This window comes from Hypanus sabinus, chromosome 27 (genome assembly GCF_030144855.1).
Source record: "Hypanus sabinus isolate sHypSab1 chromosome 27, sHypSab1.hap1, whole genome shotgun sequence".
Lineage (NCBI taxonomy): Eukaryota > Metazoa > Chordata > Chondrichthyes > Myliobatiformes > Dasyatidae > Hypanus > Hypanus sabinus.
In genome coordinates this window covers 31,276,628-31,300,407 of record NC_082732.1, presented here as the reverse complement: position 1 = coordinate 31,300,407, position 23,780 = coordinate 31,276,628, and the positions used below count along the sequence as shown (strand labels likewise).

The 23,780-nt window shown below is 38.1% G+C and overlaps 1 protein-coding gene across 3 annotated transcripts in view; it reads right to left on the bottom strand.

Moving 5' to 3' along the window:
• Positions 1-23,780, bottom strand: part of pank4 (pantothenate kinase 4 (inactive)) — a 75,679-nt gene that overhangs the window by 19,349 nt on the left and 32,550 nt on the right. For 2 of the 3 annotated variants that reach the window (XM_059952160.1, XM_059952162.1), the window contains 7 exons: positions 20,195-20,350; positions 10,347-10,459; positions 8,794-8,881; positions 4,868-5,019; positions 4,577-4,632; positions 3,847-3,896; positions 1,044-1,148 (listed from right to left, as the gene is read on the bottom strand). In XM_059952160.1, coding sequence (XP_059808143.1) covers positions 1,044-1,148; positions 3,847-3,896; positions 4,577-4,632; positions 4,868-5,019; positions 8,794-8,881; positions 10,347-10,459; positions 20,195-20,350 — 720 coding nt within the window. The remainder of the gene's footprint in view (positions 1-1,043; positions 1,149-3,846; positions 3,897-4,576; positions 4,633-4,867; positions 5,020-8,793; positions 8,882-10,346; positions 10,460-20,194; positions 20,351-23,780) is intronic. The other variant, XM_059952161.1, reaches the window with a different exon arrangement.

Sequence of the window (23,780 nt, the reverse complement as noted above, 5' to 3'; positions counted from 1 at the left end):
CTCTCAGCCTGTGGTGTGTGCAGGGATTAGTGGTGGGTCCATTGTTGCTTGTCATCTATATCAAACATCTGAATGATAATGTGGTAAACCGGATCAGCAAATTTGTGGATGACACCCAATACGAAGTGTGGGCAGCGAGGAAAACTATTAAAGCTTGCAACGGGATCCGGACCAGCTGGAAAAATGGGCTGAAAAATGGCATATGGAATTTAATTCAAACGAGTGTGAGGTGTTGCACGTTGGGAGGACCAACCAGGGTAGGTCTGACACAATGAGCAGTAAGGCAATGAGGAGTGCGGTAGAAGAGGGATCTGAGAATACAAATATTAATTTCTTGAAAGTGGAATAACAAGTAGATAGGGACATAAATAAAGCTCTTGGTACACTGGCCCTCATAAATCAAAGTATTGAGTACTGAAGTTGGGATGTTATGTTGAAATTGTATGAGACACTGGTGAGGAGTAACCGGTCACCTACCTACAGAAAAGGTGTAAATAAGGTTGAAAGAGTGCAGAGAAAATTTACAAGGATGTTGCCGGGACTTGAGTACCTGAGTTATAGGGAAAGGTTGAATGGGTTAGGATTTTATTCCCTCAAATGTAGAAGACTGAGGAGAGATTTGATAGAAGTATACAGAATTATGAGGGATATAGATATGGTAAATGCAAGCAAGCTTCTTCCATTGAGTTTATATATATAGGTCATGGGTTAAGGGTGAAAGGTGAAATTTTTAGAGGAACATGACAGGGAACTTCTTCACTCAGAGGGTCGTGTGTGGAACAAGTGATGGATGCTGGGTCAATTCTAAAATTTAAGAGGAATGTGGATAGGTACATGGATGAGAAGGGTGTGGCCAGCTAGAGTCTAGGTGTGGGTCAATGGAACGAGGGAGATTAATGGTTCAGCACAGACTAGATGGGCCGAATGGCTGTTTCCCTCTGCTGTTGTGTTTTATAACTCTATAAGGAAGAAAATAAGAACTGAAGTCTGTTGGAAAAAGCAGTACACCCTGATGTTTATTATTTCTCAAACAAATACCTTACCTCTGTTCCTTTGGACAGCAGCTCCCTGACAAATGGGAAAACTCCGAGAATTATGTCTATTCCACTATTATCTACGAAAAATAAGGCACATTTGTGAGGAGGACCCTGCAAGAGAAAGCCAGTAGGATTTGGTATTTGACCACAGTAAAACTCATTGTAGCTTTTTTAATTTCTGTATCATTCAATTGGTTATATTTCTTTAAAAAAATGTGCATATTTTCTTGCTAACAAATTCTGTTTTCAGAAAAGGAGAACTACCTTCTTGCTTTTGCTAATAGTTATTGTTGGCATATGAAAGAAACAGAATAAAACTAACAATGTGTGCTATGAACAACTATCAGAGTGATTTATGCCCACAGACAAATCAGAGACGTAATGGAAGTTCTCATCTCATGAGGTTTGATCTTGAGATTTATGATATTTTATTAACTTCAAACACAGCTGTTCTGTAATTCATTACAGCTACAAAATATTCTATTTATGAGTCATCTGCACCCAATAATTTGATTCCAGGATGAAACACAATTTTAGATATCTGTTATTATATCTGGGCTGGTGGCCTGCCTGGGTGTGTGAGAGAGTGGGTAGGAGGGAAGGGGAAGGGGCCTATTCAGTTCTTGATGTCTTGTTTTGTTGTTGTTGCTACTTGTCTTGTTCTGTGGAACTTTGTGGGCATGCTACGTTGGTGCCAGAATGTGTGGAACACACTTGCAGGCTGCCCCCAGCACATCCTTGGGTTTGCTGATTGTTAACACAAACAGAGAAGTCTCCTCTCTGACACAGTGGTGTCAAGAAAACAACCTCTCCCTCAATATTGCTAAAACAAAGGAGCTGGTTGTGGATTACAGGAGGAATGGAGACAGGCTAACTCCAATTAACATCAATGGATCTGGGGTAAACAGCTTTAAATTCCTTGGCATCTCCATCACTGAGGACCTCGTGTGGTCTGTACACACCAGCTGTGTGGTGAAAAAGACACAACAGTGCCTCTTTCACATCAGACGATTGAGGAAGTTTTGTATGGGCCCCAAATACTAAGAACTTTCTACAGGGGCACAATTGAGAGCTTCCTGACTGGCTGCATCACTGCCTGGTATGGGAACTGTACCTCGCTTAATTGCAGAACTCTGCAGAGAGCGGTGCAGACAGCCCAGCGTATCTGTAGTTGTGAACTTCCTGTGCTTCAGGACATTTACAAGGACAGGTGTGTAAAAAGGGCCCGTAGGATCATTGGGGACCCAAGTCATCCCAACCACAATCTATTCCAGCTGCTACCATCCAGGAAATGGTACCGCAGCAAAAAGCCAGGACGAACAGGCTCCAGGACAGCTTCTTCCACCAGGCCATCAGACTGATGAACTCACACTGATGTGAGGGTATTTCCATATTACATTGACTGTTCCATTTATTAATAAACTATTATAAATTACTATGACTGCATATTGCACATTTAGTCGTATGTAAAATAAAGATTTTTACTCCTCATGTATGTGAAAGATGTAAGAAATAGTCAATTCAATGCAAACAATGTATATTACTGTATGTCCTGATTGCTAATTAAAAACAGGAAAGTAGCATCAAACCTAAACTTACTGCACACTTTTCAAATATACTGAAACCAAATGAACTGAATTGGTACTTAATGAATGCAGCATTCAACTGACAGAAGGTCTCAACCTGAGACATCAACTATCCATTTCCATACCAGACTCACTGAATTCCTTCAGCATCTTGCATGTTGAACACATACAAGGATAGGTTGCACCTAAACAGAAGGAGAACCAATATCCTTGCAGGGAGATTTGCTAACTTTACTCAACAAGGTTTAAACTAATATGGCGGGGTGGGGGAGAGGGGGAATCACACCAGTGGGTCAACAGGTGGAGAGATTGAGAAGGTAGATATTGAAGTAAAGTCATTCTAATGGGATGAATGGTTGGGTCAGATGAATAAACATGGAGGAACAAATGGACCAAAGTGTGTTTATTTGCTGCAACAAGTGTAACAGGCAAGGCAGACAAGTTTAGAGCTACGATTTGTACACAGTTCTAAAATGTTGCAGCCATTACAGAAAACGGGTTGAGAGAAGAGCACGACTGGCAGTTCAACATACCAGGGTTTGGATGTTTCAGACACAAGGGATGTAAAAGAAGTGAGGGGGGGGGGGGCTGCATTACGAATTGGGAAGAATATTACAGCTACACAAGAGATTATATCCTGGAATGCAGGAGAGAACATAAACAGGGTATCTAGAGGGCAAAATGGGTCATGTTTTTGGCAGGTAAGATTAAAGAGAATCTCAAAGCATTTTTATGCATGTATCAAAAACAAGATGGTAAGTAGGAGAGCTTCGGACTAAAGTGATGTATGTATGCACCAAGATGTTAGAGACACTAACTGCGGATCTTTTAAAATACACAAATACAAAACATATTTGTTAAAAATAAACAAAAATAGTCATGCTTTTCATGGTAATTATACAAAAGGTAAACAAATGCAACCGATTTACAATCAATGTTAGAGATTCGTGTCTGCAGATTTAAGAGGAAACTAGAAATTATTTATCAGCTGATGTGATAAAACTTACTTGATACAATAATGTAAAGTATTTTTCAGATTTGCATTCACCCAAATCAACAGCAATGGCTTCATATCGTTCCCTTATGATTCCCAAATGAACCCCCTTTAAGGCTTCACATCCTATTTAAAATTAAACATTTAACCACAATCTAAAAGAAGGTAACATTCTAGTTAAATATCCTGATTTAGAATGCAAACAGCTGTAAAGCATGCAAATTCCTACCTTAAGTCGTTCTATCCAGTCATTATATGCATCCACAAGCCATGGGCGTGCTGAGAAATGCAAAATTATTTGACTGTTAATTGCCTTCATTAAATCACTTAAGAATGGTCCCTTACAAAGAATGAAAGTCCAGGGAAAATAATTCTCAGCATCAGACCAAGTACTTTGACTATGCATATACACTTCAACTTTAGGCTCAGCAATGGAAAAATAATTAATTGTCACATGCAGACTAAAGAACATGCAAAGGTAGAAGAAAATAAGTCAATATTTCAAACAAACATGTGGATGCTACAAAGTTCAGGAAATATTCCTGAGAGAGTAATCTGGCTTCCCTTTAAAGTTTTCCACTATTTTTGTTCCCTGTATTCTAAGGTTTGATGTTCGTTAGGTAGGTAACATCTTTTCAGTTACTCCCTTCTTTTCCTGGATGTTGAACAATGACAATTTAAGTGAACATGAAGATGTATCATTCTCAATCAAAGAATCACATTCCATCATGGTGCACCAGTTTCAGAAAAATACAAAGACCGTGGGAGGGTTTGGCCAGAGGGGAAATGGGTAAAACTGCAGTTGAAGTGTGAAGACTTACAATTTAAAATAACTTCAGTGATTCTACATTTCCTTAATTTGAGGAAGTACCAGCAGTACATCAGGCAACTGTTCCTCATTTTAGAATTAAATTACTTTAATTTCTTATAACGTTACACAATGCTTCATGGTTCATTACCTTGCAGTCGTTCCTTTGCTTCTTCAAAGCCAAATGCTGAATTTGTTTCAAGAACACTAAATGTGACAAGCAAAAAATACAATTCAACACAGAAAAATCCAGGATGTTACAAATAAATGTTAAAAAAAAGTTCACATACATAGCTAAATTTTATTACCAGTAAAGCACTTTCAAAAAAAATGTTACTGCATTAGTCTATAAATGCATTCAGTGACATTTTCCTCTAAAATTTCAGCAATCAGTAAAATATTGCAGAATTAAACAGTTTCACTGAGTTTCTTTCAAACTTACTCTGAAACGGCTTTGGCTCCCCAGTCAAATACATTTCCTGCCAAGAGACCTTTCACTAATGCAAACTGTCGCTCCTCCATACTCAACGAGTCCAAGTTCTGCACCACCTTCTGAAAGTGTTTCAATGCAATGTCATTTTCTCTTTGCTTCACCTAGAAAACAATGGATGACCAAAACTCCAGTCAATTAGCATGAAAGGCGAAAAACAGACACAGGAATCGACAAACAAACTTATCTGAATGTATCATGCAAGGGACAGCTAGTAGCAAAAGTGGGATATAAATTTCTGTTGCAGTTTCAGGGATGTGCCAGAGACCTATCTAAATAAACTGGGGTCCAACCAAATGTACATTTGCTCACTACTTGATCTACAGCATACTGCATTGATTCAAACAGAACACCAGAAACATCCCTAATACAGTAATTGGCACAAGCCCTTGGGGATCAAAAACCAGGTTTAAAAAATCCAATATGCAGTGGGTGAGAAATGAGATTTGGTCTATAATAAATGTAGACAGGTTTCTTAAAGTATGAATTAATCTAAAGCAAACACAAAATGACTTCACTTATCCCTCCTAAATAAGAATGTCCCCTGGCTGAGGACTCCGCAGCAGAGTTTCAGAATTCAGAGGCAGCCTTGAAGTAAGTAGAAGATCAGTTATGATCACGATGATTGTTGCAGCAGGCACTGAGGGACAGATGATTTACTCCTGTGTATGTTCTTAATAAAGGGTCACAACACTGTTAATCTGCAGTAATACCAACCCTAGATGAGCAAATGCAGTGCGCAATTTATCAGGGAAGTTTATGCTATTGCCACATGGATGTTTGTCTGACATTGGTGAAACATTAAAAAGATACAACACAAAAAACACATTTCCTTTCATTGCACCTTTCATGAAGGCACCATACCCAAGAGCAATTCACAATCAATGAAGTACTTTTGAAGTGTAATCACTTAGGAGAAACAGCAGCCAATATGCACACAGCATTCAAAAATAGCAATGTGATGCTGACCAGAAATTCTGCTTTAATAGAAAGCAGTGAGATAAATGAGACAATAATGCATTTCCCTGATGATGCATGATAATAAATATTGGATCGGATATGAAGATGGATTACCTGCTTATCTTTAAGCAGCTTCACAATACTTTATTTCACTAAAGAGGGCAAGTGAGGCCTCAATTTAACATCAGTGAGAAGTTACTCCTTCAGCATTGCCCACAGAGCAGGATTTGAGGTAATAATCAGAGTTCAAAAAAAGAAAGTGATCTTTGCTCTTTTGAAAAAATATTAAAAATTAAAGACTGATATTAGAAATCTGAAATAAAAGCAGAAATAGTTGGAAACACTCAGAGGGTTAGGCAGCAGGAACTAACTCAGCATTTCAGAATTAAAACCTTCAGTCACAAAGAGGGTATCTCTAATAGAGTTAGACCAAATAGGTTAATTTGGCAAGGTTTACCCCTCGTTATTAGCAACACATATCAGACAGAGAAACATAACTGCCTCATTAACCTGTTTTTATCTCAGTTTTGTCTCTGTGCTGCTCAGCCTAGCTGTTATTTCCAGCATTTTGTATTTATTCCTCCCCTAGGCATATTTCTCTTGACCTCTGATGTTTAAACCCAGATTCCCCAAAGTTTAAACTGCAAAGGAAACAAAAAAATATTATTAGTTGCTTAGCTTGCAAAAGTAAAAATACAGTTGATGATAAGAGTCTGAAGTAAAACCAGAAAACTGTCAATAACACTTGGCTCAGGGAGGGTATGTAGAGAAACAGAGTTAACTTCTACGTCAATAACCTTTCAAGGTAAAATCAGTTGATTCCTTTTGCATATTCTGGCTAACCTGTATTTTGTTTTGGTTTTGTTCATACAATACAACCTTCAGCCTCAAAGAAACACTAACAATACCAGGAAAAAGTATACCTTGCACTGCAGCCCAATAGCACAATGGGACTTAACTCTGTGATTCAGGTTTGGGTCATGTCAGATGCACTGTTCCGGTAAAACATACAAATTTGGGTCAGGCTGCACTGGGCCATGCTATACCATTCCAGTTTAGTTTGTCATCCATTTCGGGATAACTTGTTCCATGCACAGGCTGTTGATCTTCAGCAATGCCTGAATAGATTCGCAATTTCTTCCCCCCACCCACCTTTTACTGCAAATGCCTCCAGGTTGGGGTTGGATAAAAATAAAGTATGCAATCAGATTAGGTTTTGCCAAAATCAAGTTTAATTTTTTTATTCCTAAGCAGATCGCTATCTTTCAAACAACTGAGAATCAAAGTAAGATCATGGATGTCAAACATTTTGTTTTCAGTACTGAATAAAGCTGACAATAATATTAGTGCTCAAACATACGATGCTTCCCATGTTAATGGAATGGTCTTCACTTTCTTGAATAAATGTAGCTTTAGTCACACATTCAAAAAGTGTGTTGGCAATACTCTCGTCTCAGTGTTAAAAGGCTATGGATTCAAGTTTCAATCTAGAGCTCAGCACCTAAGGTGGTACTGAGTCAGAAATGCCATACACATTAGGCCAAATCTAAAGGTGGAAGCAAATAAATTATGTTCAAGATCAAGGTGATAAAATGCAGGGTTTTAATTCAACATTAAGCAAAATATATCTCACCACTTTCTCATTACTGTTTGGGAGATTCTGCTGTGCACAAATTGCCTGTCATGTTTCTTACATATCAAAAGCACTATATGGCTGCGAAGTACTTTCAGAGACATCTGAAGAGCAATACAAAAGAAATTACATAAATGCAAATTTTACATTCTTGGAGGACGAAGCAACTCAGTTGATTGGCACTCTCATCAACCATCCAAAACACTCATATACACAGTTCCAGTGTATAGCTTTAACAACTTGCACCACACAAAATTTCAACAGAAGGAAAGGAGCAGAAAAATGTTTAAAATATCAAGTTCTATAAAAACCAAATTACGCACATTTACAATCTGAAAAAGAAACTCATCTTTGTTGCTGTCAGTCGTGCCACATGTCTGTTCCACTGCCAATACAGTGATAAAAGACAATGAACATCTCTGACAGGTCTCCAAAAAAACTTCAATGCGCACACCTTCCCCACCCCTACATATAATTAAAAAGCTCATCCCACACCTTATTTCTGAAAGACTCTTTCACAGAAAACATGAGTCAAAAGTTAATAAACCCGTTATTTTTTTCCATCATTTTGCAGCTGCCTCAACTCTAGACATTTCCATAGGCTAAAAATTCAATTTTCAATATAAGTGTAACACTTGTTTAAAGGAATCCATATTAAACTTAAATATTAGAAAGGGGAGAAAGGAAAAGTAACGATTCTACTCAAATTCCATAGAGTCTGTACAACTCCAATGAAAGAGAGTCAAACAATTATTCTGATATTTTGTTCTCAACCTATCATCTTCCTTGTCATTTTACTTCAAAACCAAGCCTTTTTTAAAAATATTCTTTACAAGTAGCCCAAATGCATTGTGTTTGATCTTTCATGATTTAGTGTACACTTAATTTAGTCACCTTCAGTTTCCTGCATTGCAAATTTTATGTTAATGTTCTGCTTAGAAATATTGAAAGTAATTTTGAAAGGAAATAGAGGACCTACTTTAGACTTGCCAAACAAATATATATGCCAACTTTTAGTGAGAAACTAACTGGACAAATGGATTGCGTGTGCTCTCATACCATTGAGAGCATATCTTTCTCTACAGCACCCCCTGGCAGTAGATTTTTTGCCATAACATCCTTTTACAATTCAGAGGTTCTTTCAGTATCAAGTACTGACAACACGGTTTCAATATTCCACAATCAAAGCAACACAAAAGACGTTCAACCAATCAAGGCTTTTTTTAAAAATATATAAAGAATGCTTTTTTTTGAGAAAAAGTAAAAGGAAAGCAGGAGTGCCTACTTTTGAGTAAGGATCTGGAAAGTTGAATTCATTCAGACAGTGTTCCCGCGTGTCCAGCAAGCTTCTGACTGTTAGGGATCCATATGCACTGAGAGAAAATGGAAGTTAAAAGTATTTTAAAGATATACTAGGACAGCTAAAGATCTATTAAAAATTATCTAAAAAATGATATTGCTGCTCAAGGTTAAACTTCCTACAGAAAGTGAAAGCAGAGAGAATGCTGGATTTAACTTGGCTTTGATGGCTTCTGCACTCAATAGTCCAATAATACCATGCTATTTCTTGTGAAGCACTACAGGGTTCCCATCATTTCCAGGGCAGGGTCCCAACCACCAGATAAGACTAAAGACAATGGAGCATTTTGGGGAATAAAAGTAATATTGGTATACACAGAATAGGAGTTCCTTTAAATTATTTATTTTTGTTTATAATTGCAAATTTCCCAAGTAAACGACTTTCGTTCAATCATCCTGCCACTTCCTTGGCAACCGTGTATATTAACTTTGCGAATTAGCAAACATTTTTCATAAAACTTGCTGCTATTTAATGGCAGGAATGTAGCAACTACTAGATGTAAAGACCATGGTTCCTCGAATTCACCTGCTACAATACTGGTGATCACATGATATAATGGGGTTTTTAAGTACTCATAACATCTATCTCAATCGGTTAGTTTAAAATAGATCCAAACAGGAACCTAGTGTTGGACAAGTTGGAGAACCACAGATTTGCACTTCTTTCTTCCTTTCACAAACTACAATAATTATACCATCTCAAATAATTTACACTATATTCCAAAATATTTTCTGAATGGAAATCTAATCTGTATTAAACTGCTTCTACTATCTAACTGAAGTAGCTACTCCATAGATTTACTACTCCCTCAATAAAATATTTCAGCAGATAAGTTTTGAATTTACCTCATTCAACTGCTCTGATACCTCTGTTCTGAACAAGGTGCAACAACTGGTCATAGGCAAAATTATCTAGTCCCTCAGGATCCTAAAAACAGCAATCATAAACTTCTCAATCTTTTCTTTTCCAATAAGAACATGCCCAATTTACACAATTGCCCAAAATCAATCCTTCTACACCCTACTTTCTCTACTATGCAACCAGGACTACAAACAGCACCAGCAGCAGTTGCATCAATAATTACTGAAGCTGCAAGATTACTTCATGGTTTTATATAATTACACACCAGACAGCACAGAAGTAGGTTAGTCAGCGCAATTAGTCTCTGGAACTCTACCACACTTAGTCTAATCTATCAGCATTGTCTCCTTTCTCTTCACTTAATACAACTGTATTCAACTCAACTGCTCCTGGTGTTAGTAAGATTCCGTTCAACCTTGACATTTAAAAAAACAAACATTTTTTTTAAAAAAATCAAACGCTGCTATTTTAACTGGCAAATATTAATATTTATTACACTGAAACTCAGAGCCAGAAGGCTTAAAGTGAATTTGGAAGTGATGAATACATTAGGATCGGGTGTTTGTGGAGCAAACTACAAGTAAGTAACTACAAGTGGGGACCCACTCAAAACTCACAATGGTTGGTGCCTCAATGTCTGAAGTTTGTGCCTATATTTCTGGCGAAACTTCTCTGCTCGTTCTGGGGCATCCAGGGACTGTGGTTGGCTAGCGATCGCCCGCTTTACTACCTGAAACAAAGGAAATGAAACACGGTTTCATATTGCAGCAATACACAGGAGGAGTAACAAGGACATGTTGTTCCTCATCACTCTCTCAGAACATCCAGAAGCATTTTTACAATCAGTGAATTACAGTGCCTGTAAAAAGTTTTGACCATCCTTGGTAGTTTTCATGTTTTGTTGTTTTACAGCATTGAATCACAGTGGATTAAATTTGACTTTTTTGACACTGATCAACAGGAAAGACTTCTGTGTCAAAATGAAAACAAATTTCTACAAATTGGTCTAAGGGTATTACAATTATTAAAGACAAAATAATTGATTGCATAATTACTCACCCCCTTCAAGTCAGTACTTAGTAGATTCAACTCTGGCAGCAATTACAGCCTTGAACCTGTGTCCATAGGTCTCTATTGGCTTTGCACATCTGGACACTATAATTTTTCCCATTCTTCTTCACAACACTGCTCAAGCTCTGTCAGATTGCATGGGGATCATGAGTGAACAGCACTTTTCAAGTCAAATCACAAATTCTCAATTGGATTGAGGTCAGGACTCTAACTTGGCCACTCCAAGACATTAACTGTTGTTTTGAAGCCATTCCTGTGGAGCTTTGGCTTTATGATTGAGCTCTGGTCTCATTACTTGAGGAAGGATACACTGGCTTTGAAGGCAGTGCAGAGGAGGTTTACCAAGTTGATTCCAGAGGTGAGGGGGTTAGATTGTGAGTTGCCTGGGAGTGTACTTGCTAGAATTCAGAAGAATGAGGGGAGATCTCATAGAAACACATACAATTATGAAAGGGGTAGATAGGATAAAGGCAGAAAACTTGTTTCCACTGGTAGGTGAGACAAGAACTAGGGGACATAGCCTCAAGATTCAGGGGAGTAAACTTAGGATGGAGATGAAGGGAAACTGCTTTTCCCAAAGAGAGGCAAACCTGTGGAATTCTCTGCCCAATGAAGCAATGGAGGCTACCTCAATAAATATATTTAAAACAAGGTTGGATAGATTTTTGCACAGTAGGAGAATTAAGGGTTATGAGGTAAAGGCAGGTAGGTGGAAACGTTTGAGCCATGATCTCATTGAATGTTGAAGCAGACTCAACAGGCCAAATGGCCTACTCCTGCTTATGTTCTTATTTAATTGCCTTGCTGGAAAGCAAATCTTCTCCCAAGTCACAGTTTTCTTGCAGATTGCATCAGGTTTTCCTCCAGGATTTCCCTGTATTTTGCTGCATTCATTTTACCCTCTACACAAGCCTTCCAAGGCCTGCTGCAGTAAAGCATCCCCATAGCAAGTTGCAGCCACCACTATACTTCACAGTAGGGACGGTGTGCTTTTGATGATGTGTGGTCTTTGACTTACACATAGCGTTTAGTCTGATGGCCAAAAAGCTCGATTTTGGTTTCATCAAACCATAGAATCATCTTCCAGTTGACATCAGAGTTTCCCCAGATGCTTCTAGCAAACTCTAGATGTGAGTTTTTTCAACAGTGGCTTTCCTTTTGCCACTCCCATAAACCTGCGATTGGTGAAGCACCCGGGCAACAGCTGTTGTATGTGCAGTCTCTCCCATCTCAGCCACCAAAGCTTGTAACTCCTCCAAGGTTGTCATAGATCTCTTGTTGACCTCCCTCACTAGTCCCCTTCTTGCACCTTCACTCAGTTTTTGAAGATGGCCTGCTCCAGGCAGATTTACAGCTGTGCCATATTCTTTCCATTTCTTGATGATTGACTTAACTGTACTCCAAGGGATGTTCAGTGACTTGGAAATTTTCTTGTATCAGTCAGCCCAAGAAACTAGGTGCTGCTTCCATCTTTCCCTTCTTAACTGCTAATGCAACATGAGTAAACAGAACCATTCATTTTCTGTAACTCCCCTCACGACGACTTGACAAGAATTATACTTACTGAACATGTTATAGTATTAATTGCACATCAAAAGGTTGAAATTATCAAACATCTGGTGACATAATTCCAAGTTCATAATACTCTCCAAACCACAACCACAATTACGGTATACCTACCTTTGACTCAAATAGCTTTCCATAATGTACATTCATTGAAATACAAGCTTTTGTTACCTCTAGACTCAACTCTTTCTATTACTTTCCTAGCTATTTAAGAATTTATTCCCTCAAGTCCCAGAATGTTATAAATTCCCAGTTGGAGATCAGCTCAGGTTAAGATTTAAATATCATCCAAACATGGTTAGTTTAAATCTGCCCCACAGCTGATGATGTGTTTTTGATACCTGACTGTAAAGAAAATATTTTAAAATTTATCCTGTGTTCTTTTCTGATTCAGCCAGGAGCATTCACAAACAAAGGAGGCACTGTACATGTTAATAGACACAAGAAATCGCTTTATTAGTAGTATAAAGCATACAATACAAAAAGAAAGACAAATGATCAAATCATTAATGAGGTAGTAGTACAGAAAACAATAATAATCTTTATATCATTTAATAAGCCGATCTGAACCACGAATATGATTTTCATATCTCCCTCTTTCCATTCTTATCCCCATCTCCAACTCTTAGCACTAACATTAATCATGACCCAGCCCAAGAGAAAATATCCCCTTTGCACAAAGGAAGTGCACCTTTTCATACTCATTACGATCGTTACAAAACTCTAACTCTTACTCCAGTACTGTTCCATTCCTTAGTAGTCTCTTGCGACCCTCAGCCCAGACACAAAACTTAGAAAACAGATACAATGGAAAACATTGTGAGGAGGAAAACATTCTTCACCAGTATCTTGAGGATGTGCATACACACTCCAGTTATCACCACATTCCAAGCAAAAACCAGTCTGTCTTTCAAACTTCCATTTTATTTCAGTATATACCAAGGAAGAATCAAATTTAATTCTTTCCTTACACTGACCCAACCCAACAGTCAGACTCTATCCTCATTTTCTTTCTTTCCACCAATGAACAAGTGAATTTAGCTAACTCGGCTAACCTCTTCAATTTTCTCCCTAACTTCTCCTTTCATCACCTCATTAAAACTACTTTTTCAATCAATCATTAAGATGTATCCATTTCTTTAACTCTGCTTTTAGTGATCTCATAATCAGACAATGAAGTGCCATCAGATAACTAACACATAAAAAGCTGTGTTCAGTTCTGATCATCTTATTATAGGAAGGATGTGGAAGCTTTAGAGAGGATGCAGAGGTTATTTACTAGGCTGCTGACTGAATTAGAGAGCCTATCTTATGAGGAAAGGTTGAGTGAACTAGGGCTATTTGCTTTGGAGAAAAGGATGAGAATTGATTTGTTAAAGGTGTATAAGACGATAAGAAGACAGAGGGGATTGCCAGCTCCTTTGCCGACCCTGGACGCAAATGGCTAATACAAGAGAACATAACTTTAAGATGACTGGAGGACAGGTTTGCTTTTTACACAGAAAGTGGTGGATAAGCGAAACACACTGTTGGGATGGTGGCATACAGATACATTAGAGACATTTAAGACACTCTTATGCACATGGATGAAAATAAAATGAAGAACTATGTGAGAGGGAAGAGTGATTGTTAGATTGTGTTGAAGTGTTGGGGTAGGTTAAAGGGTCGGCACAGCATCGTGGGTCAAAGGACCTGGTTCTGTGCTATACTGTTCCATGTATGCAAACCGCTGTTAGTTAGCTAACTGCGTTTGTATATCTGAACCATATAATCTTGTTTAAAAAAATAACTATTGAAGTATAATCAACAGTGGCAACTTTGAACACAAAGTGACAACATATAGTTTGTGTGTGCTATATGAGAAGGTACTTCAATAGAGCAGAACCTGGTATCAAATTTATACTGAGAAGAAGGTATATGGCTTTCTGCCATTTATCCCATTCAGAAAACATTACCTTAAAGCTCTCCTTCCACAACTTCTATTCAAGACTGCTGCTTCTTCATCACTTTAAGGGCAAGAATAACTTATTTCCATTCCAGATCTGAATTCTTTTAACTTGGTTGGCTGTTGCACATCAACAGGGTCTTGACAAGTCAAGTTCATTGTCAATGACAAGGAAATCAAAAGCAAATGAACAAGACTCTACTGTACACTTAGAACATGCTTGGACACATACACTAAATGTATACATAAAGACACACCCACAATGTCATCAACACCTCTTCCTCAGCCTTCTCCCACTTCTGCAGATCCCCTATCTGCTTCAAACCACTTCCTTAAAAGACTCCCTTCAATTTCTGCCACTCAATTCAGTCCTGGCCTTACTTCTCATTTTTGTCCTACTTCCCCCTTCCCCCTTCTCCAGCTGCCAGACTGCCCTCACTGAATCAGAATCAAAATCATAACCAGGTTAATTATCATTAATGTTGTTAAATTTGTTGTTTTGTAGCAGTACAGTGCTAAACATAAAAATTACTGTTACAATTAAAAAATGTTTAAAAACATAAATTGTGCAAAGGAGGGATAGTGAGATAGTATTAATGGAGCACTCAGAAATCTGATGGAGGCAAACAAATTGTCCCCAAATCATTTAGTGTGGGCCTTGAGGCTCCTGTACCTCTTCCTTGATGGTAGGTAAGAAGAGGAAGTAGTGAGGGCCCTTAATAATGGATGCCGCCTTCTTGAGGCACCAAGGTATTCTCCTCGATGTTGGGAAGGTTTGTGCCCGTGATGAAATTAGCTGAGTGTCCAACCCTCTATGGCCTCTTTCAATCCTGTGCATTGGAGCCTCCATACCAAGCAATGATGCAATCAGTCAGAATGTTCTCCACCGCACATCTGTAAAGTACCAAATCACCTCAAATTCTTTGGTTTTGTTGACATTAAATGCCAAGATACCTCACTACCTCAACTGCAAAGAACACCAAGCCCAGACCTTATCCCACCAGCACCTCCAAGACTCTCCCACCTCGTACTGCCTGATGTTGGCAGATGATGACCTTTCAGTGCTGTGTGACTGAATTGGTGGGTACCAAAGACCCATTTCACAGCATAAGACAGATTCAACCTACAGAAACAAAAGCATCATTCTTAAAGGCCATCACTCAGTATTTTCAATGACCAGAAACTCAGAGCATCAGTCTCCTACTCTGCCTCTCAGGGTTGGTATCTCCAATCTGCCTTTGAACTGTGGGCACATGACTCCTTTGTAGTCTTTAAATCCACACCAATCTCTTGTTGTGTCTTTGACACCACACAGCGGTCTCCTGTGCTGCCTTTAATATCACAAGAACACAAAAGGGATATGGCTTTTTGTCACTCAATCCTACTTCCTCATTCAATAAGATTATGAGTGAACTTTAACACCACTTTCCTGATCTAACCCTCATCCCATGATACCCTTAATACCTAAAAAAAAAATCAGTCTGGCTTGTGTTTACTCAGTGATTGAGCCACCACAACCCCCTTTGGTAGAGAATTCCCAAGATCCACTTCTGAACTGCAGACCCATTATTTTGAGAATTATCAAACCAACCAGGAGAAATAACATCTCTATACCTATCCTGTCAAAACCCATGATAACTTTGTATGTTTTACTGTTCTCTAAGTGTCCTTTTACCACTTCTCTAATCATATATTCCAGTGATTTCCCTACTAATGACTGGTCTATAGATCCCCAATTTCTTTCTCCTTCATTTCGAAAACAATGAGGTTACGTTTTTGCTTTCCAATCTGTGGGAACAAGCATAAGATCTCAGGAATGTTGGAAGATATCAATCAGTGGAGCCAGTAACACCACAATCAGCTTTTACAAAATCCTTGCATGTCGGCCATCATGTCCTATGCACTTATCATCTTTTAGTCCTATTTACTGCACCACCAGAATTTTTTTTCAAGTATTGTCAATTCTTTCAGCACCTCATTTACTTATTTCTTTTATATCTTTTGCAAGAAGGCTGGCAAAACATTTATTTCTCTAATATTTTATTCTTACAAGATTTAATTATTCTTGTCTTTGTAAGTTACCAAATTAATCTGAATTAAATTTATTATCACTGACAAATGGCATGAAATGTATTGTTTGGTGGCAGTAGCACAGTGCTAAGAGAAAAATCTATAAAATATAATATTTAACAGTGTATATAATGGAAAATGAGGCTGTATTCATGGGTTCATGGATCATTGTAATCTCTTGAAATTTACTTTTGTGTTTCTTGCTAGATCACTCCCATATTCTATAATAAAGTTCAGATAATATGCTATCAACTATTCAGAAACCCAGATGGTTTGGCACCTGACTCGCCAGATGATATTTGGTAAAATTCCTTTTAAACTCACTGGTGCCCCATTTCCCACACTTCCTTTATACTTACAGTCTCATTTCCCTTGAAACACAATGAGGCCCAGTTTTGCACACTCCCTTATTCTTTTATCGTGCTATCTTGAAACTCGTTAGGGCTCTGCTTCCCACTGGGAATAACATCCAATAGCGAGGAAAATCATCCAGTCTGGCACCATCAACATCGTGTGTATACCAGATTTACTGTACTCTCCTTTACCTTGTTCCTCATTTGTTCAACATTATAAGCCTTTTCCTTTGATCATATGTTGCCTTTAATTTCCCAATAGTTACAGCTGAATTATTTTCCATATGTTTTGCCTTAAAAAGGATATCCATTATTAATAACACATGTATTCTTTTTTTAAGACTATCATTTCTCTTGATTCAGTTTCCCAATTGACCACAACCAATTCATACTACGTACTGTCCTAGAAAGTAATTTTTATTTTTAAATTTTTACCATGTATTGAGCGAGGATCCCCAAAGATCATCAATTAACACACCCTCACTACACAATACTAGATTTAAAACCTCTTCCCTCACACCAATCTACAAAACCATCTCTTATTTAATCCATGAATTCCGCTTTCAAATGTTTACTGCTAATTTAAATTGCCCAATCTAAATGCAGATTAAATCCTCTAATGATTGCTGCAATAGCTTTGCTATCCACACCTCTAACTTCTTTAACAAAACTGTTATCTACATTAGTATTAGAACTTGGGGACCTATATACTTCCTCATCTTTTTTTTGCCCTTCATTGTTTATTTTCACCTCTCAGACTCATTTATATTTGAACTAATCAGATAAGATTCTTCTTTTAATGCTTTTATTCTATTAAAATGGAATTATCCCCTTCGAGTTTGCCTTTCTCTTAGAGCAGGGATTCCCAAGCTGGTGTCCACCAACTAACCCCTGTTTTAGGGGATTAATCAAATTCACAGCCTTTTCTGTAACAGCTATTAAATAATATCCATTACACTTAGCACGTAATTTATACTTGTGCTATTAATTCATCTATTCTGTTACAGATACTGTATGCTCACATAGACAATCTATAACCTTGTTTTTTTTTTAACTATTTTCCCTGCTTTGACACTAAGGTACTCCCTTATATCAGATCCTAACACCTCACTGTTTTTCATTGCATTTTTGGTTCCTTTGCCACCCACTGTCATTTTTTGATTCTTGATATTACCATCAATAGAACTGGTTTCTCTCATTCAGGATTTTAAATACCTCAATCAAGCCCTCTCTGTTCATAGGGGAACTAGAGTTTATCCACAAAATTAATGTCCCTTGTCCTGGAAATATTTTACTAAGTCAATTATGCACACACTCTACAGCCTTAAAAGTGACATTCAGAATTAGATACAACTTCCTTTGCTTTTTTTTGTTAAAAAAGGATATTCTAAAACTGCATTCCATGATGACTTAACCTAAAAACCTATCCTCTTTCCTGTCAGCAGGATAAACCAATGTTACTCAGATGGGACCAAATTTTCTGCACAATCCAGAACTTCTGGACTCGTAAATTAGAGTTATCTAGCAGATACATTTTCCTTGGTAGATTAGTGCAGTAAAGTGTCCCCAATTAGTGGATCTGGGGCAGTTAGTAGGGGCCCACATTGTCTAAGCCCACAGCAACCAAAAATTACCATAAATGACAAACATCACATTTCATTCTAGAAGTAAACTTATATGCATTGCACAAGTTACAGAACCCTGCATTAATAAAGCTGAAAAACTGAAGATGCTAAAAGACTGAAATAAAAACTAAAAAAACAGTAAAAACATTCATCAAGTTAGGAGACAGGAACAGAGCCATTGCCTTATGATGATTAACCTTCCCAGTCTTGACAGCAATTCCGCTTTGTCTCTCCACAGATGCTGCCCAATTTGTCAAGTGCCTATACCATTGCCTACTTCCATATTAGAAGCTTATGAATGACTGAGTGGACATTGGCATCCACGCACCTAGACAGGACCACAAACCTTAGCCTTCGGCCTTCTTTCTGCAGTTGCTATAAATGAACTAGAAACCTTATATTTACAATATATAGTACCTTATACAAGTCAAGAAGTCCCACAACAAATTTACAGCTAGTTACATACTTTTAAGTATAACTCCTGTTCTAATATACCATTCAAAGCGTGTTAGCCAATTTGAATGCAGCAAAGGTCTCAAAAATAGCAACAGAAGAAACAACATGAGCAGATAATACTTGTATAATAAAGGGTATGGGATAAATCATGGCCAGAACATTAGAAATAATTATTTTTTACTTTCTTGAAAACATGGATGAGATGACTATCTCAGATGGTAAAAAAGACCGTAGATTAAAGTCTCATGACTATTCTAATTGTGCAGCACTATCGCAGTTTTATATACAAGTTGGCATTATGTATGAGGGGAGAGTGCAACCCATAGAACCACTGACAATACAAAGATAAGCATCTAGATTCACTAATAATGGCCTTAAAAGCTGCAAATTTAATTTCCCTTGATGCGAGGATAAGACATATACATCTCATTCAATTGAAAGTTTGTTTTATCTCAAATTGGGCAGTTGCTGAGAATCTACACTTTTAGCTTCATTAAGGACAACAAAACAAAAAGCTAGACATTCCATAGAACCATAGTCCTAGAATACTACAACACAGATACAGGCTCTTCAGCTCATCTAGTCCTTGCCGATCTGTTTTTCTTCCTAGTCCAGTCTACCCATGCCTGGGCGAGCCCTTCATGCCCCTCTCAACCATGTACTTATCTAAACTTCTCTTAAATGTTGCATTTGAGCCCACATCCACCACTTACACTGGTAGCTCACTCTACACTTGTACCACCTACTGAATTTTCCCCTCAAGTTCCCCTCAAATATTTCATCTTTCTACTTAAACCCATCTCCTCTAGTTCTAATCTCACCCAACCTCAGGGGGAAAAGCCAGCATGCATAGAACCTCTCAGAGTTTCATATATCTTTATTAAATATCTTCTCATATGTTTCAATAAAGTCTTAACTTATTCAACATTTCCCCATTAATTCAGGTCCTCAAGACCAAGCAATATCCTTGTAAATTTTCTCCGAATAATACTCAGGAAATATTTTTGGAAATGCAAGAAGTAAATCTTAAAATAAGATCAGTCTTTTAATGGCAGAGCTGCTTGATTGCATTATTGTTTATGCTTGCACATGATGAATTTATCTGCAACAGGACTTACAGAAGATGTCAGCACCTTCAATTGCCAGAAGTTGGTAAGGGGCAAAAGAAAACTTGATAACAATATTTTCTAGTTATTCTTAAGAAGATCAAGTTGAACATTTCTATTTTAGCAGCAGCAGCTCCTGAAGTTTGGGAGAGTATCAATGAAGGAGTCTTGATAATCTCAAATGGGGATAAAAAAAGGCCAGCAAATACCTGTTGAGTTGAATGACCTATTTTAGTAATATACATTCTATGCATCTACATATATGTAACTTACACCATCTAAAGCATCTTCAAAGCAGCTCAACCAATACTCCCTTGCCATGGCATCTTCAGTGAGGTCAACTGTATCTGGAACGTACGATGATGCATCGAGCAGGAGGGGAAGATTCACCAGCTGCCGCTCCAGTCGGTCCATCTCCAACATGTCAAACTGCCAATGAACCAAACTTGAGTTTACTGTCCAAAGCAATGCTTGCTTTTAATTTCTCACTTCATGAAAGCATGGATCACATGCAAGCAAAACCTAGATGGCTCTGTGCTTATGCCAACAACAATTAAAGCTTCTTCCATTTCACACTGGCAATAATACTAATATGTGCCTCTACACTAATAGGCTTTAAAAGCACTGCAGACACAAAAAGCAGGAAAACAGAATTCATTCTACTTCTATTTCCATAAAAGCTAGTCATAAAGGAGGTAGTGGAGGAACTAGTCATAATGTATAGAAGCTCATAAATAAAACAATGCCAGTAACCTCATCTAGCACACACAAAGAACCATTGGAATCAGTCCTGAAAGGGGTAATTATAACATACATGAAGCATTGCTGCACCAGGAACCTGCAGTGAACCAGAGGCTGACTGTAGAGTTGATGTTAGACAGGCCGGGGGCGCAGGGGTATGATGTGGCCTTTCAGTACTGCAACTGTGGACAGCAAGATGAGTGCATGCTGTTTCTAGACAATGACAGAGGTAGTTCCACGTGCTGACAGACATCTCTGATCACTGCTCATTGGATGTGATGGAAGCAGTGTCCCCTTCTATGCTGCATGGCTCTCCCGGCCCAAAGCTTTCTCTAAAGTACCACCATTGAACTTGCTACCACAGAGAAATCTATAGGCAGGGAAAGCTGTGGAGTAAAACAAAGACACAGGGAGACCACTGGATCCATGCAATCAGTCAACACAAGGAGCAAACACTGCAAGATCCTATCAATGTCTTACACTCACTATGTAAGCCGAGTTACAGTCCTGAACCCCACAACTTAGCATCAAGTATCTCACTGTTACTCCTGGATAGCTGTCACAACAAGCCTCTCTCCAAGCAACAGGTCAACTCACTGCTCAAGGAGAACCAATTGGCAATCAGAGATTAAGGGCAAGGATTCACATCAGGCTCCCAGCACTCAGATACCCACGACATCACACGGCACTGGGGAAGGCAAGGATTCATGCTAGGTTCCTGGCACAGCTGTGCATAGCCCAAGCAGATGTCTTTTTACTAAGTACAGAAAATAACACGTTCAGACTGGAGAACAACCAGCACTATAATAAATCAATCTGTGGGGCAGTGCTAAGCTGGATACCAGTGTTGTTTTCTTCCATATGAAACATTTACATCAGCATTGTCAAAAGTGGAAACTTTACCCACTCCAGATACATGCATCCTCAATTGTTGAGGAAAGTGCATGTTGAAATTGCAGCAGCTCTAATCACAATTTTCCAATTCTCTTTAAAAAATGGAGAAGTGTTAGACACAGTTAGACAAAAGTTACAACTCAATGTTCACAAGCCATCTTAATATTATTGGAGAGAACTGTTCTGAGCAAAGTGCATTGATGAAGTAAAATTATAATCATGGTCTTTGGTGAAATAAAGGATGAGTAAGGGATAGTGTGGTTAATGTTCAATATTTGACTTCCAAAAACCATTTGATAAAGTACCACACATTAGCAAAATTAAAGTGATAATGAGTAGCTGGAGCATATATTTAAAGGGGGAGAAGTAGAGAGTTATTGGGCACTCTGTCTCTTAGATAAGGACAACACAAACACAGATGCCTCCTTCTAACTATACACGCAATGTCACTTCCATACCGGCATCCTCCCCCACTTACAGAATCAGTATTGAGACCACTGTTCTTTTTTTGTACACTCCTATAATTTGACACACAAAGCACCATCTCAAAGTCTGCAGATGACACAAAGCTAAGGATGTGATAAATACCAAGGAAAAGGAATCAAATCTCAACAATACAGACTGACAGCAGATAAACTTTAACAAACATAATACTGAAGTAACTTAATTTGGCAGGAATAATGAGAAAACAAACAGAGTAGTGTGATATTAAAGGGAATGCACAATCAGATGGAACTGCAGGTGTAACTATAAGCAATCCAAGTTACATGAACGGGGAAAGGATGTACGGTCAACAGTCCATATCTCAATTTTCTGTTCACAAAGCTGTGACATCTGCTCATGCATCAACAAAATGAAAGTTGGAAAAAAAGTGGCTGTTTATGTACCTTCTTCCCCACATAAATATTATTTCAAACATTTGTGCCATGATTTGAGAATTCAGGACTCCAAGTTCCATTACTTGGTTGGTTGTAACATGGCAGGTTCAAACGTATACATTTTTGAAGATGGCTCAATACGTTGAAACCAAACAAAGCATACAAGATATTATTAATGCATAGAGTACAAAGCTAAAAACATCTCACTAAATCTTTATAAAACACTGCTTAGGCCCAAATGGAGCATTGGAGTCTATTTTATATATATCCAAGAGATATCAAGACCTAAGTTTGCAGATGACACCAAGGCTGGTGGTGTTGTGATTAGTGTAGAAGATTGTCAAAGGTAACAAAAAGTCATTGTCAGCATGCAGAGCTAGTCTGAAATGTGCCAGACGAAGTTCAATCTGGAAAAATGTGAAGTAATACATTTTGGAAGGTCAAACTTGAAGTCAGAGTACAAGGTAATAACAGGATGGAGGAACAGAGGGATTTTAGGGTCCACATCCATAGATACCTCAAAATTGTTGGTGGCATATAGTGTGCAGGCTTTGATTAGTCAAGGGATTTAAATTGAAGAGCCTTGAGATAATGTTCCAGCTCTACAAAACTCTGGTTAGATCACACTTAGAGTGTCCAGTTCTGGTTGCCTCATTATAGAAAGAATATGGAAGCTTTAGAGAAGGAGCAGAGATTTACCAGGATACTGTCTGGAAAAAGAGAGCATGTCTTATGAAGAACAACTGAGCAAGCTAGGGCTTTTCTCATTAGAACAAATGAAGATGAGAGATGACTTGATAGAGATGTATAACAGAACAGCCAGCACCTTTTTCCCCAGGGGAGTAATGGCTAATATGGCAGAACATATTTTAAAGTAATTGAAGGGAAGTATAGTGGGGATTTCTTTTTAACACAGAGAATAGCAATGCATGGAACACTGCCAATGGTGGTGGTAGAGGCAGATATTAGGCACATTTAAGAGACTTTTAGAGAGGCACATGAATGAAGAAAAATAGAGCTACGCTGAAGGAAAGTGTTAGTTTGATCTTGGAGTAGGTTAAAAGGTCAAACAGCCTATACTGTTCTATGTTCTATAAAAGAATGTCAAAGAAATGTTTTGGAATGTCAGCTAGCACAAGTGACATATTTAAGCTTACAGGTACTTGAAAGTAGCTACAGAGAAAGACACATTAGAATAAAAAGGCATTTGGCATGATTACCTTTATTAAACGTAGAACTGAATTCAAGAGTTGGGAAGTTACATTGCAACTTTATCAAACTCGGTTTAAGCCACATCTGGAGCACTGCAATCATTTCTAGTTTCCCCATTATATAGTACTGTGCAA